Raw genomic sequence first — 12,479 nt, forward strand, 5'->3', positions numbered from 1 at the left:
CTGGACACCCAGAGAGAGCATGACCACCAAATTCACCTGTCCAGGTGGCTGCCTCAGCCTCTCAGCCAGCCAACCTGCCTCCCCTCCTGTCTACCAGCCAGAGGGAGCCCAGTGCTCAGCCACCTCTAACATGCCTCTCTACTCCCTGACACACTGAGACAAGCTGGAGGCCCTCACAAACAGCTCTGTCTGCCCCTGGCTCATGCCTAGTGCCACTTCATCTTCCAGTTGTCCAGCAAAACAGCCTCCTCTCCGGCTTCCCCCACCAGATCAAGCATTCTCCTGTCTTCAGGCCTTTGCATGTACTGTTCCCTCTGCTGAGAACACCATTCCCCCAACTCTCCACTTGCCTGACTTCTTAAAGGATCTTAGCCTCAGGATCCCCCTCCTCAGGGAGGCCTTTGCGCACACCCCGCCCCATACTTGGGTAGTGAGGCTGTCACACAACACTCATTCCTTCCCGTAGGAGCCCTTGGCACCATGTATAATCTTATACCTCTGCTTGTTTACTAACCAATTCTCTCTCCCTCTATAGACTGTAAGCTCCATGAGGGCAGGCAGTCTATCCATTTTGCTTGCCACTGTGTCCGTGGCATATAGTACGTTCTCGGTAAGCATTTGGTGTACACATGTTTGCAAGGCAGGAAAGCTGGTAGAACATCTCAGCCTTCAGGCCTCATGGCCTCCACTCTACCTGGACAAGCCAAAGCCCCCTCACGTCTGCAGAGAGCTCTAGTCTGGGAGGCAGGGTACTGGGTGCAGATTCAGCTCAGTCAGGGGGCTCTGGACAGTCTGCTCCCATCCAGAAAATGAGGGAGTGGGGTTCAATGGTCCCCAGTGGCTCTTTTGGTCCTGACAAACTAACAGGCTCCAACCCCAGGCTAGAAGCCAATGGCTAGACCCCAAGCCCCCTGTTTTGGAGTGAACTGTGCCCCCTCATCTGTATGTTAAGGTCCCAGCACCCAGTACCTCAGAATGTGACCTCCTTGGGAAGTAAGGTCACTGCAGATGTAATTAGTTAAGATGAGTTCATACTAGAGAGGGACAGGTCCCTAATCCAATATTATCTGTGTCCTCATAAAAAAGGGAAATTTGCACACTGACACACAGCCAGGGAGAACACCACGCGGAATTTGAAGTTCTGCAGCCATAGGCAAGGAAACACCTGAAGCAGCTGGGAGAAAGGCCCTTCCCTAGTGCCTACTGAGGGCACATGACCCATCCAAACATGGACCCCTGGGTTCCAGCCTCTAGGATACGCGACTCTACATATCTGCCATTTGTGGTCCTTGTCAGGGCAGCCTCACCTCCTTCCAACCCAGGTGCCCAAACTGGCGAATCGAGCAGTAAGAGGGAACAGGCCAAAGGCGACCCAAGCTGGGGACCAGGGCGCCAGGGCAGCACAGGCCGGGCTCACAGTGTTCCGTGGGAGCCGGTCGGGAGTGGTCCCTCTAGAACTCCTCATGCGTCTCTGCAGATCTGAGCCCGTATTTACATTCACACGCACACTCGGTCTGACGGTGAGAAGGGCTTTTTCCCTCCCTCTTCCCCCTTTAATTAAAAACTATAAATGCCTTATCAAAAGCTAATTAAAAATACCAACACAGTGCCAAGTGGAAAAAAAAAAATTAGCTCAGTACAAATATCCGTTTATAACCCTGCAACAGGCTGTGATGACGCAGCAATCATAGCCTGGCTGGCGGAAAAGGCAGGGGAGAAGAGACGCCATGGGCCCTCAGGCTCCTCTGTCCCTTCTAGGGGACTGGAGGCTGGCTACACTCTCCGCTCAGTCCCCTTCATCAAATCGGGGCTGAACAAGCCCAGGGGATGGGGACCACAGCACTCCACAGGGCTGGGGAGAAGGCGCGTTCAGTCCCCAGTCAGCATCATCTCAGTAAAGCAAAGGAAATTCTCAAGGGGTGCGTGAGAATTAAGATAACGTGCATGCATTAAGCACTTTACCCCTGCCCTGGAGCACAGCAGCCCACACATGGCCCTCCTGCTCTCCTGACATCGTAACCTGTGCTAGGGATGGCTCAATAAAACAACCCAGACGGAAATATTTGACTCCACTGAGTGCGCCCTGGGCCTGGCCCTGTGCTTTGCCCTCATGGAGTTGTCTAACCCTCCAGGACCCATGAGCAGTGGGCGCTGCCCTTATTCTCATGAAGAGCCCCAGGCACCAAAGAAGGGAGACCATGCAGCAAGGGATACAGCTGTCATCAGGCAAAGCCTGAATGGGAAGCCAGGTCCCTCCAACCTGCGAGTACCTCTCTTATCCGCTAGAGTCTCCTGCCAACAGGTTTCACTGCCCACATGGTAGTGAGCACCCTATTCCAGCAAGTATTCACGTATGGAGGAGCCACCCATTGAACCCCAGTGGGGCTCAGGGATCTCCAAATGCCCTCAGCACTAAGATTTCCCAATTCATCCCTGCCCAGCCTCCTGAATCCTCTCTTGGAAGAGAATCTGGCACCCAGCTGGCATCCAGGACTGCCCCCCTTCCTCCATTTCCCCCAGTCCTCACCGCTGGTCCGAGGGTAGGCAGCGAGGGTCCCATCCTGCAGGCCAGCGAGCAGGTGGAAGGGGCTGTGTCGCAGGCAGAGCACAGGCTGCAGACCTGGGCTCCTGCAGGTCGCCAGGCACTGGGTGCCAGTGTCCACACTGCCATAGAGCAGGATGCTGCGGAGAGAGGTCGGAGAAGCAGTCTGAGCAGTCTGAGTGACACACTGAGCACTCCCACCTGCTCATTGCCCCCATGCCCTCCTAGGGAGAGGGCCCCAGGGAGCTGCTCCCTCTATGCCATGCCTTTCTGCTGTGTGGCCAGGCCATAGCTCCACCATGCGGGAGCTCACTTTTCCATGGTTTTCTGGAATGGTACCCTCCCTGACCTCTGTCATGAAAAGGACTCAGGGAGGCTCCAGAGGCAGCACAGTAAAGGTGCTGAGAGAGCTATTTTCAGAGTCACATGGACCTGAGTTCGAATCCAGACATGCCACTTTCCAGTCTGACAGACCCTGGACTGCTAAGCCTCAGTTCTCTCTGTAAAATGGGGCAACGATGCCTACTTCACCACCATAAAAGGAACAAAGTACTGACACATGCTACACAGAAGGATCTTGTAGGTGTGATGCTAAGAGAAGCAGACAGGAAAGGCCACATAGCATCTCAGTCCATTTACATGAAACATACATAGCGTGTGAGTCATTCACATGAAACATACATAGTGTGAGCCCATTCATATGAAATATACTAGTATGCAAGTCATTCACATGAAATGTACATAGCGTGTGAGTCATTCACATGAAACATAGTGTCACTCACATGAAACGTACATAGTGTGTGAGTCATTCACATGAAATGTACATAGTGTGTGTCATTCACATGAAATGTACATAGCGTGTGAGTCATTCACATGTAATGTACATAGTGTGTGACAATCACACGAAACATACATAGTATGAGTCCATTCACATGAAATGTACTAGTGTGCAAGTCATTCACATGAAATGTACATAGTATGTGAGTCATTCACATGAAACGCACACAGTGTGTCATTCACATGAAATGTACATAGCATGTGAGTCATTCACATGAAATGTACACAGTATGTGGCAATCACATGAAGCATACATAGTGAGTCCATGCATATTAAATGTACCCAGTGTGAGTCATTCACATAAAATGTACATAGTGTGAGTCATTCACATGAAATGCACAGTGTGTCACTCACATGAAACATGCATAGTGTGAGTCCATTCACATGAAATGTACATAGTGCATGAGTCATTCACACAAAATGTACATAGCATGTGAGTCATTCACATGAAATGTACATAGCATGTGAGTCATTCACATGAAACATACACAGTGTGTGTCATTCACATGAAATGTATACAGTGTGTGGCAATCACATGAAACATACATAGTGTGAGTCCATTCACATGAAATGTACTAGTGTGCAAGTCATTCACATGAAATGTACATAGTGAGTCATTCACATGAAATGTACAGTGTGTCATTCACATGAAATGTACACAGTGTGTGTCATTAACATGAAATGTACATAGCGTGTGAGTCATTCACATGAAATGTACATAGCGTGTGGCAATCACATGAAATGTACATAGCGTGTGAGTCATTCACATGTAATGTACAGTGTGTCACTCACATGAAACTTGCACAGTGTGAGTCCATTCACATGAAATGTACATAGCACGTGAGTCATTCACTTGAAACGTATGTAGTGTGAGTCCATTTACATGAAATGTACATGGAGTATGAGCCATTTACATGGAACATACATAGTGTGTGAGTCGTCCATTTATACAGTGTCCTGAGGCGACAAACTCATAGAGACAGAAAGTAGATTAGTGGTTTCTGGGGTGGGGGTGGGGAGCAGGAGAATGGAGGGAGATTATTTAATGAACATGTGGTTTCTTTAGGGGGTAAAAAGGTCTGGAAGGCCCCTCCTAGGTCCAGGCCCTGGCTGGGCCCTTGGCTGTAGGCCAAGCCTGGACTGTGCAGAGCTTAGAGTGGCTCCTAGTTGACTTCAGTAACCTTGGCTTTTGCTCCTTACTCGGTTTCCTTGTGTGGGAAAGGGGAGGGAACGACCTCCGCGTTACAGAGGAGTGGCTATAAGGCTTACCTCTGAGGAGCACACAGTAGGTGCTCAGGAAACATGCTCTCATCTCATCTCCTGCTCTCTAGGAGGGGTGGAGTGCACAGAGACGCAGGGAGGACAGGACACAGCAGTGCCAGGCCCTAGACTCCCCGGGGCGCGGCCCACCTCAGATCTTCACTGATCCTCACCTACACCTCCCTGTGCACAGGATGAATATTCCCTCTCCCTTTCCACTGTAGGAGGTGGTCTATCCATCCTGCACAGGCCACAGCTTGCCCTGAGCCTCCTTGCTTCTAGTCGGGGTTTTGCTGACTCACAAAGCCCCAGACGTCTTACAGAGGGCAGCCCACTCTGCCAGTAGTAACCTCTTGACCTGGAAACACCCTGGAACCCTCACCCTGCCCAGCAAGGGGAATGGGGGCCACATATGGTGAACATTCAATGACAGCTAAGTGAACTGAAGGCCTCATGTGGCTGTGTCTCAGTGGGCTCTCATGGCAGCCCTGCATGGGGGGATTCTGGTCCCCACTTTACAGATGAGAAACTGAGGTTCAGAGAGGTTAAATGAGTGCCCAGGACCCAGAGCAACGAAGTGTGTGAGCTGAAATTCAAACCCAGGTCTGGCTGACAGCAGAGCCAGCATCCACCTCCACCAGCCATGCTGCCTGGGAGGAGCCAGGCAACTGCACTGCAGGCAGCTCCCGACACTTTGGCTCCCACACTGGGCAGCTCTGGTGCCCACCTTCCTGGAGACCAGGGGCAGAGAATGTTGGCAGGCAACAGGCAGATCTGGAAAGCTACAGGAACAGCTCCCACCCAGTGCCCAGCCCTGCAGAGGCTGCTCTCACCCCTCCTTCCGGGCCCCTCACCTGCCATCCTGGAGCCCGAGGCAGATGGTTGGATGCACTGTGGCCGAGGGGTCAGCAGCTGTCCGGCTCTCATCTCTGCTCTCCGCCTCCTCCTCCAATTCCGGGATGTACTCTATGCAGAGCACAGGGGCTGCCAGTGGGAAGGACTTGACCGTGCGGGGCGAGGGCCGGTTCAAGGAAAAGATTTCCACCTGGCCCCCTGCGCCTTCCTGTCCGCCCCCAACCTGGGAGCAGAGACCCAGAGAGGCCATCAGGTGGGAACCACAAGAGGCAGCAGAGGAGGACTGCTTTCCCAAGGACCCCATCCTTTGAAAGACACATCCCTTCTCCTGCCCACACGCTCCTGGGGTCACAAAGGTCATTTACCCCCAGCTGCCATAGCAACAAGTTAGCTTCAGGGCCCACAGGAAATTGGGTAAGGAGCTAAGGTGGGCTAAATACTCAGTCAGCTTTCTATTTCCTCCTCTGCAGGGTGCATTTCAACCAATATAAAGTCAACAGCTACTCCATCCCTTTAAAATGCCCTTCTCTGTGTTGACCATTGTTTTACCTCTGTGTCTAGCATATGATAGGTACATACTCAGTACATTCTTGTTGGATGGATGGATAGATGGATGGATGGATGGATGGGTGGACAGATGATAGACAGATAGATGGAAGGCTGTATAGGTGAATGAATGGATGGGTGGGTGGGTGGATGGATGGATGGACAGATAAATAAATGGATGGATTAAATATATATTCTTGTTGGATGGATAAATTGATAGGTAGGTGGGTGGGTAGATGGATAGATGGATAGGTGGGTGGATAGATGGATGGATGATGGATGGATGGATATACCATGTGCTAGATCATGGGGAAACGATGAGGAACAAATCACTCTCAGACGGGGAGCAGCAATGAGAGCGCACAATTTGCAGCACAAGGAACATGGTGGAGAGTACCTCACTTGAATCAAGGGAGGCTTTGCCAGGAAGCCCAAGGATAGAAAGGTGGGCTGGAATGTCTGCATGAGTAGGGCACTAGCCAGTCTTGCCTCCTGACTCCAGGGGCGAAGATCCTGAGACCCAGGCCCTCTGCACAGCTCCCCCTTTCACTTCCTTCTCAGCCCTGTCACCATTTGCAAAAGGCACACTCTCTTATTAGCTCCCTGGTTTTCTGTTGCCCCAGATGAGGTTGCACCTCCCAACTCCATACACAGTGCCTGGCACCAGAGGTTCCCAGGAAGACCTTGCTGGATGAAGCTGCATGAGATAAGGCAGGCAGCTGCTGTCTCCAGCACCCCCTCCCAGGTACTGCTCTTCCTACTCCTGTCCTGAGGCCAGAATGCCCAGCTGGGCAGGGGGTGACTCACCCAGAGGTAGCCCTGTGGAAGGGAGGTGCTGACCGCTGAGAAGCCCAGCAGGGGACAGTTGACAGGACTGTGGACCAGGGCCCCAAGCTGCAGAGACAGAAATGGTACATGTGAGGTTAATCGTCAAGGTGCCCAGATGCCAATATTTGGCAGATTCCTGGGCCCCATCCAACTCTCCCTGGATTAGAATCCCTGTGGGTGGGGACCAGGAAAGCAACCTGCTTCACAAGTGCCTGCTTCTCCAGGCGGTTCCTACACGCTCACACTTGTTCTTCCTCTCCTAGAACCTCCCGGCTAGAAGAGGCCTGCAGGAGGCTCTGTATCAGCCCAGGGTCTCTGAAACTGAGCAGCTTCCAGATATGGTTTCTTGAAAGCCACTAATGCCCACCCCTTATTTTACAGATGGGGAAATGAGGGTCACAGAGGGCAGGTGACTGCCCTAGACCACAGGGGAGGTGACTGGCAGGGCTGGGCAGCTTGTGAGGGCCACGCACAGAAACCAGGGCTCAGCCTGTCACCGCTATCACCAGTAACCACCTTCCGCCTACTCCCCCTGAATCAGCTGCCCCAGATCCCGTGTTGGGTGGCCTCTCTCTGAGGCCTGTCTCCTGAGCTAGACCTGGCCAGTCCCTCTCTCTGGCCAGGACAACAATTCTAGGAAATGGCCTGACTCACTCATGGGCCACACTGAAAGAGAAGACAGAGTGGAGACAGCGCTTGGCTGGAGGGAGGATGCAGCCGACCACTGGGCTCTTTTCCAGGCAGCTGCTGCCCTCTGCTGGTGCTGAAGGCCCCAGCCATCCCCGGACCCATTGTTAGAATATTCTAACAAAATTTCTAATGGCCATGGGCGAGGGCCCTAAGAGGTCACCTCATCCAGCCTCCTCATTTAGCAGATGCCAACTTGAAGGTCAGAGGGAGGCGTGCCTGGCTCAAGGTCACACAGCATGTTAGTGGCAAAGTCAGGGCTAGAATTCAAACCTTCTACTCCTGCTTCAGGTCTCTTTCTATTCTGGTTGAATTTTACCCCAGAAGCCTGGCTGCACGCCAGAGGCCTCGACACTCTGGGGCCCCAGTTCTGCCTGCTAAAAACATGGGTCCCCACATTCAGAGCAGGGGGCTTCACAAAGCCTGGCCTCCGGGCTCCGTCTTCTCTGCTTCCTGGTGGCTGCATCTAGCTGAGGGTGCACGCCCTTTCTGTTGGGCTGATGCTCTCTCTCTGCTCCCTTGGTGGAAAGGAAGCCACAGCAGCCCCTGCTCGGGCATTTCCATGGCAACTCCAGAGGGCCCTGATGTCAGCTGAGTCAACAGAGCCGGGTTGAAGATGGTGGGAAAAACTCAAATGGCTCCCTCACGGGCAAGGCCCTGGCCCTAAATGTCTTGCCTGTGCCAGGAAGCTGGGAAGTCAAGGTACCCTATGCAGAAGAGAAGAGGGGAGCACGAGGCTGTGAAGGGAAGCAGCTTCAGGTACAGCCAACCTGGCTCCAGCCCCAGCTCAGTGGTTACCATCTGGGTGATACTGAACAAATCAGGTCCTCACCTACAGAACAGAGACCCTGAAATCTCTCAGGATGGCCGTGGGGACTGGAGAGGCAAAGTGTAAAGTACCCGGCCCAGGGCCAGGTACCCAGTTACCCCGCAGCTGCTAAGGCTTACCAAGGGCCTCCCATGGGATATTCCAGCACTTCACACACCTTAGCTCGTTTCACCATCAGAGCAAGGCTATCAGGGCGGAGCTATCACGGATGAGCAGAAGACAGGGTACATGGCCAACAGCAGTTCTGGCTGAGGTTGGTGAAGGTCAAGACACAGCGCAATGGGCTGGTGAGCTTTGGCCTAAGCAAGCCTGGCCACAGACTCCCTGTGGGTCTGGGCTCCCAAGATGCTTGAGTTTTAAAGCATCTCAGAGCAGGCAGCACCCCCAGCCCCATCCCCAAGGCCCTGTCCCCGGGCAGGCTCTGAGACTGACAATCAAGGAAACGGGTTTGTGCTGAACCCTCCCTGCCCACCTGCTGCCCCTCCAGGGAGAACATTCCCCCTTGGATGGAGCCAGGGGTCCAAGAAGAACCTTCAACACCCCAGTAGTCAGGCCTTCAGAAATGCCACAGAATAGACTCCGGTGTCCTTTCCTTCCTGGGGACCAAGGTGTCCTCAGGTGTTTGCTTCCATTTCTTGAGCCCTGAGCGCACCCCATGCAACTGGCTAAGCACCTGACCCAAATTGTATCCTTTAATCCTCATGGTGGCCCAGTCAGGGAGGTGCTGTGACCACCCCAGTTTAAGATACCATGAGCTGAGGCAGCATTCCTGATGTCACACTGTTGGGACTCAATCCAAGGCAGGTGGCCCCTGCTGATGCTCTTTCATGCCCCCGGCCGATTCCTTTGAGTCAGAAGGCCTTGGTGTGGCCCAGTGTGGGCAGCGGCCACTGTCAGCACAGACGAGAGACCTACTCCTGCCTCCTGCCCCAACACCCCGGTCCCTTGAAGGAAAGAGCCCAACACACCCTCGTCCACTGGTACAAGAGTGCTGACCCTGTCTACACTGTGGCCAGCAACTCCCTCTGCCCAGCCCAAGCCCTCCATAGACAAATAGTCCGGGCCACTGGTTGCCATGAGGCCAGCGAGAGCTGGAGTCGCCTCTGCCCCAGGACCACCTGGAAACGTGGTGTGCTGGAAGGGGGCCTGGGCAGCGGTTCACACACTCACATCTGTTTCTGCAGTAATTGGACAGGGCCTTGGTACTCCAAGGCCCTAATTCATCAGGCTGCCAGCACACAGTTGATGGGGCACATGTGTCTGGACTGGCGGGGGGTGGGGTAGGGTGTGGGCAGAGTGGGATGGCAATTTGAGGCCTAGCAACTGTGGCCAGACAGGCTCTGCTCTGGCTTCTGGGAGCTTCACAGGCCCCTTACCACAGAGAGTCACTCGCCGCCCTCCACTAGCCCTGGAGCTCCTCAGGAGACAGTGAGCTGGGGCCAGCAGGACTGAGGAGGCTTCTGGCCTACATATTCCTGGGCCCTGAGAGCTCGCACTGAGGAGGTTCGTGGGCCCTGGTTCCCCAGGTTTGAGGTGGCAGAGGCTCCCCACCTGGATGGGGGTTTCTTTTGGGGAGGCCCTGGAGGCAGTGGCCAGTCTGTGACTCCACCACTGGGGTCTGATCTGTCAGGACTCAGCCTGCATCCGGTGCTCTCAAGAGACCCAAGGCCCTGAGGGATACAGGAGAATCCAATGCCCATCATAAAAGTCACCCAGGGCCAGCCTTCTGCAGAGATGCCCTAAGGCCAAGCTGGCCGCAGGCACAGTGGGCCCTGATACTCCCCACTCCATGGTCGCTGCCTCCAGCCCAAGGCCCCCGGGCCCACAGGTAACCCCCAATCTGGCATACCCCATCTATCACCAGTTAAGCCAGTCCCACCCCAACACATCCCCAACGTGTTCCCACCTCCCTTGCCCAAGGCCTCCACCAGGGCTGGGGCTAGGGTGATAGACAGGGCACCTAGCTGGGGTACAAAATTTAAAAGGGCACCAAAAACGCAGTCACAAAAAATATATAGAGAGAGACAGAGTAAGGCAAATCAATATTAATGCAAAAAATCCACAAAGAATAATTATTTAAAAGTTTAAATACAGACAAAACTTCACCCTACACTTGTACAACCCTGGCTCACTCGCCTCACCCTAATCCTGGCCCTTTGTGTATCAAGAGACAAAAAGAGTGACCAAACCACAAGCAGAAATTTGCTGATTTGATTATATTTAAGCACTGCATTCAAATAGTATTTATTTTAATTATTGAGATTTTTGACATCTGTTGAAATTTTGTGCCTGAGGCAAGGATGCCTTACTCCAGTCACAGCCCTGGCCTCCGCCCACGTCAAGTCTTGTCACGTCTCAGCAGGACCCTGAGCTGAGCTCTGAGCTGCTCCCTCTATATCCATTCTTTTTTTTTTTTTTTTTTTTTGAGATAGGGGCTCACTGTGTCACCCAGGCTGGAATGCAGTGGCACGATTTCGGTTCACTGCAACCTCTGCCTCCCAGGTTCAAGTGGTTTTTCCACCTCAGCCTCTCCAGTAGCTGGGACTACAAGTGTGCACCACCAAGCTCAGCTAATTTTTGTATTTTTGGTAGAGACAGGGTTTCACCATGTTTGCCAGGCTGGTCTCGAACTCCTGACCTCAAGTGATCCACCTGCCTTGGCCTCCCAAAATGCTGGGATTACAGACGTGAGCCACCCCACCCAGCCGACATCCATTCCTTTTGTATTATTTACTTATTTATTTGAGACAGGGTCTCACTCTGTCCCCTAGGCTGGAGTACAGGGGTGCAATCACAGCTTACTGCAGCCTCAACCTCCTGGGCTCAAGCGATCCTCCCACCTCAGCCTCCCAAGTCACTAGGACTATAGGCTTGCGCCACCACAACTGGCTAATTTTATTTTTTATTTTGTAGAGATGGGGGTCTTACTATGTTACCCAGGCTGGTCTCAAACCCCTGGACTCAAGTGACCCTCCCACCTCAGCCTCCCAAAGTGCTGGGATTACAGGCATGAGCCACCATGCCCAGTCCCAGTATCCATTCTTATCTGCAATTCACTCTCACACACCAGCCAGAAGGATCCAAAAAATGCAAATTATAAATCAAATCATGCTAGTCCCCAGCTTGGGAAACATCTGTTTCCAAGGCTTCTCACTGTTCTGAGAACAAAATCCAAAGCTGACCCAGCCTGCAAGGCTGGTGTGGTCCAGCTCACCCACCCGCTGACCTCGGGGCCCGCCCTCTCTCCTCCCGCCTCACCTGGCTTCCCCCACTGGTCCTGCTGCACCCTCTGAGTGGGTTTGTCTACTGGGAATATCGTTCCCATCCCTGGGCTGAATCCTTCTTGCCATTCAGGTCTCAGTTTAAACGCCACCTCCTCCAAGTGGCCATCTCTGAACCTCAACCCAGCCATGTATCTATTGTGGCCCCGATGTCTTTGTTATGCACCTCACTCTTTTCTATTTCCTTTGGTTTGCTGGGTTTTTGCCTCTCTCTCTCTGCTAGGATTCAAAGCTACATAACGGTTGGGACCTTGTAAGTCTTAGTCACTACTGTATTCCCAGGGTCTAGCACAAAATAGGTGCTCAAAAAATTACATGCAGAATGGACAAGTGAACAAATGAACTCACATCTCAAGGATTTGTTCTTTCAGCTGTTTAGATCCCCAGTCTACAGCCCAATCGGCACGTCTCTTGGGGCTCACCAAGCTGGGTCTGGGTCCCCAGCTGGTGCTCCCATCCCTGCAGCTGAGACGACCTCATCTCCCTGGGAAAGGGGAGGCAGTAGTTGCTCCAGATGGAGGGGGGGCTAGGACAGGGTATAAGGGCAGGTAACCCGTAGGGGCTGAACATCCTCATGGTTAAGACCCTGGGTGTTGTGATCAGGCAGGGCAAGGTTCAAATTCTTACTCGCTGTGTCCTTTTTGGAAAATCATAGCACCTGTCTTAGCCTTAGTTTCCTTATCTGTGAAATGGATAGAGAAACATCTACTCGTAAGGTTCTTACAGATATTAAAATAAGAGAATGGCAGGAAAGAACCAGGGGGTACAGCAAGTGCTCAATACACGGGAGGCCTGATGGCACATCAGGGAGCAT

At 52.8% G+C, this 12,479-nt stretch overlaps 1 protein-coding gene across 9 annotated transcripts in view; it reads right to left on the bottom strand.

The window, feature by feature from the left end:
* Positions 1–12,479, bottom strand: part of ARHGEF10L (Rho guanine nucleotide exchange factor 10 like) — a 180,143-nt gene that overhangs the window by 37,639 nt on the left and 130,025 nt on the right. For all 9 annotated transcript variants that reach the window (XM_073007778.1, XM_073007780.1, XM_038010375.2 and 6 more), the window contains 3 exons: positions 6,848–6,934; positions 5,494–5,717; positions 2,528–2,682 (listed from right to left, as the gene is read on the bottom strand). In XM_073007778.1, the coding sequence (XP_072863879.1) occupies positions 2,528–2,682; positions 5,494–5,717; positions 6,848–6,934 (466 nt within the window). The remainder of the gene's footprint in view (positions 1–2,527; positions 2,683–5,493; positions 5,718–6,847; positions 6,935–12,479) is intronic.

This window comes from Chlorocebus sabaeus, chromosome 20 (genome assembly GCF_047675955.1).
Source record: "Chlorocebus sabaeus isolate Y175 chromosome 20, mChlSab1.0.hap1, whole genome shotgun sequence".
In the NCBI taxonomy this organism is placed as follows: Eukaryota; Metazoa; Chordata; class Mammalia; order Primates; family Cercopithecidae; genus Chlorocebus; species Chlorocebus sabaeus.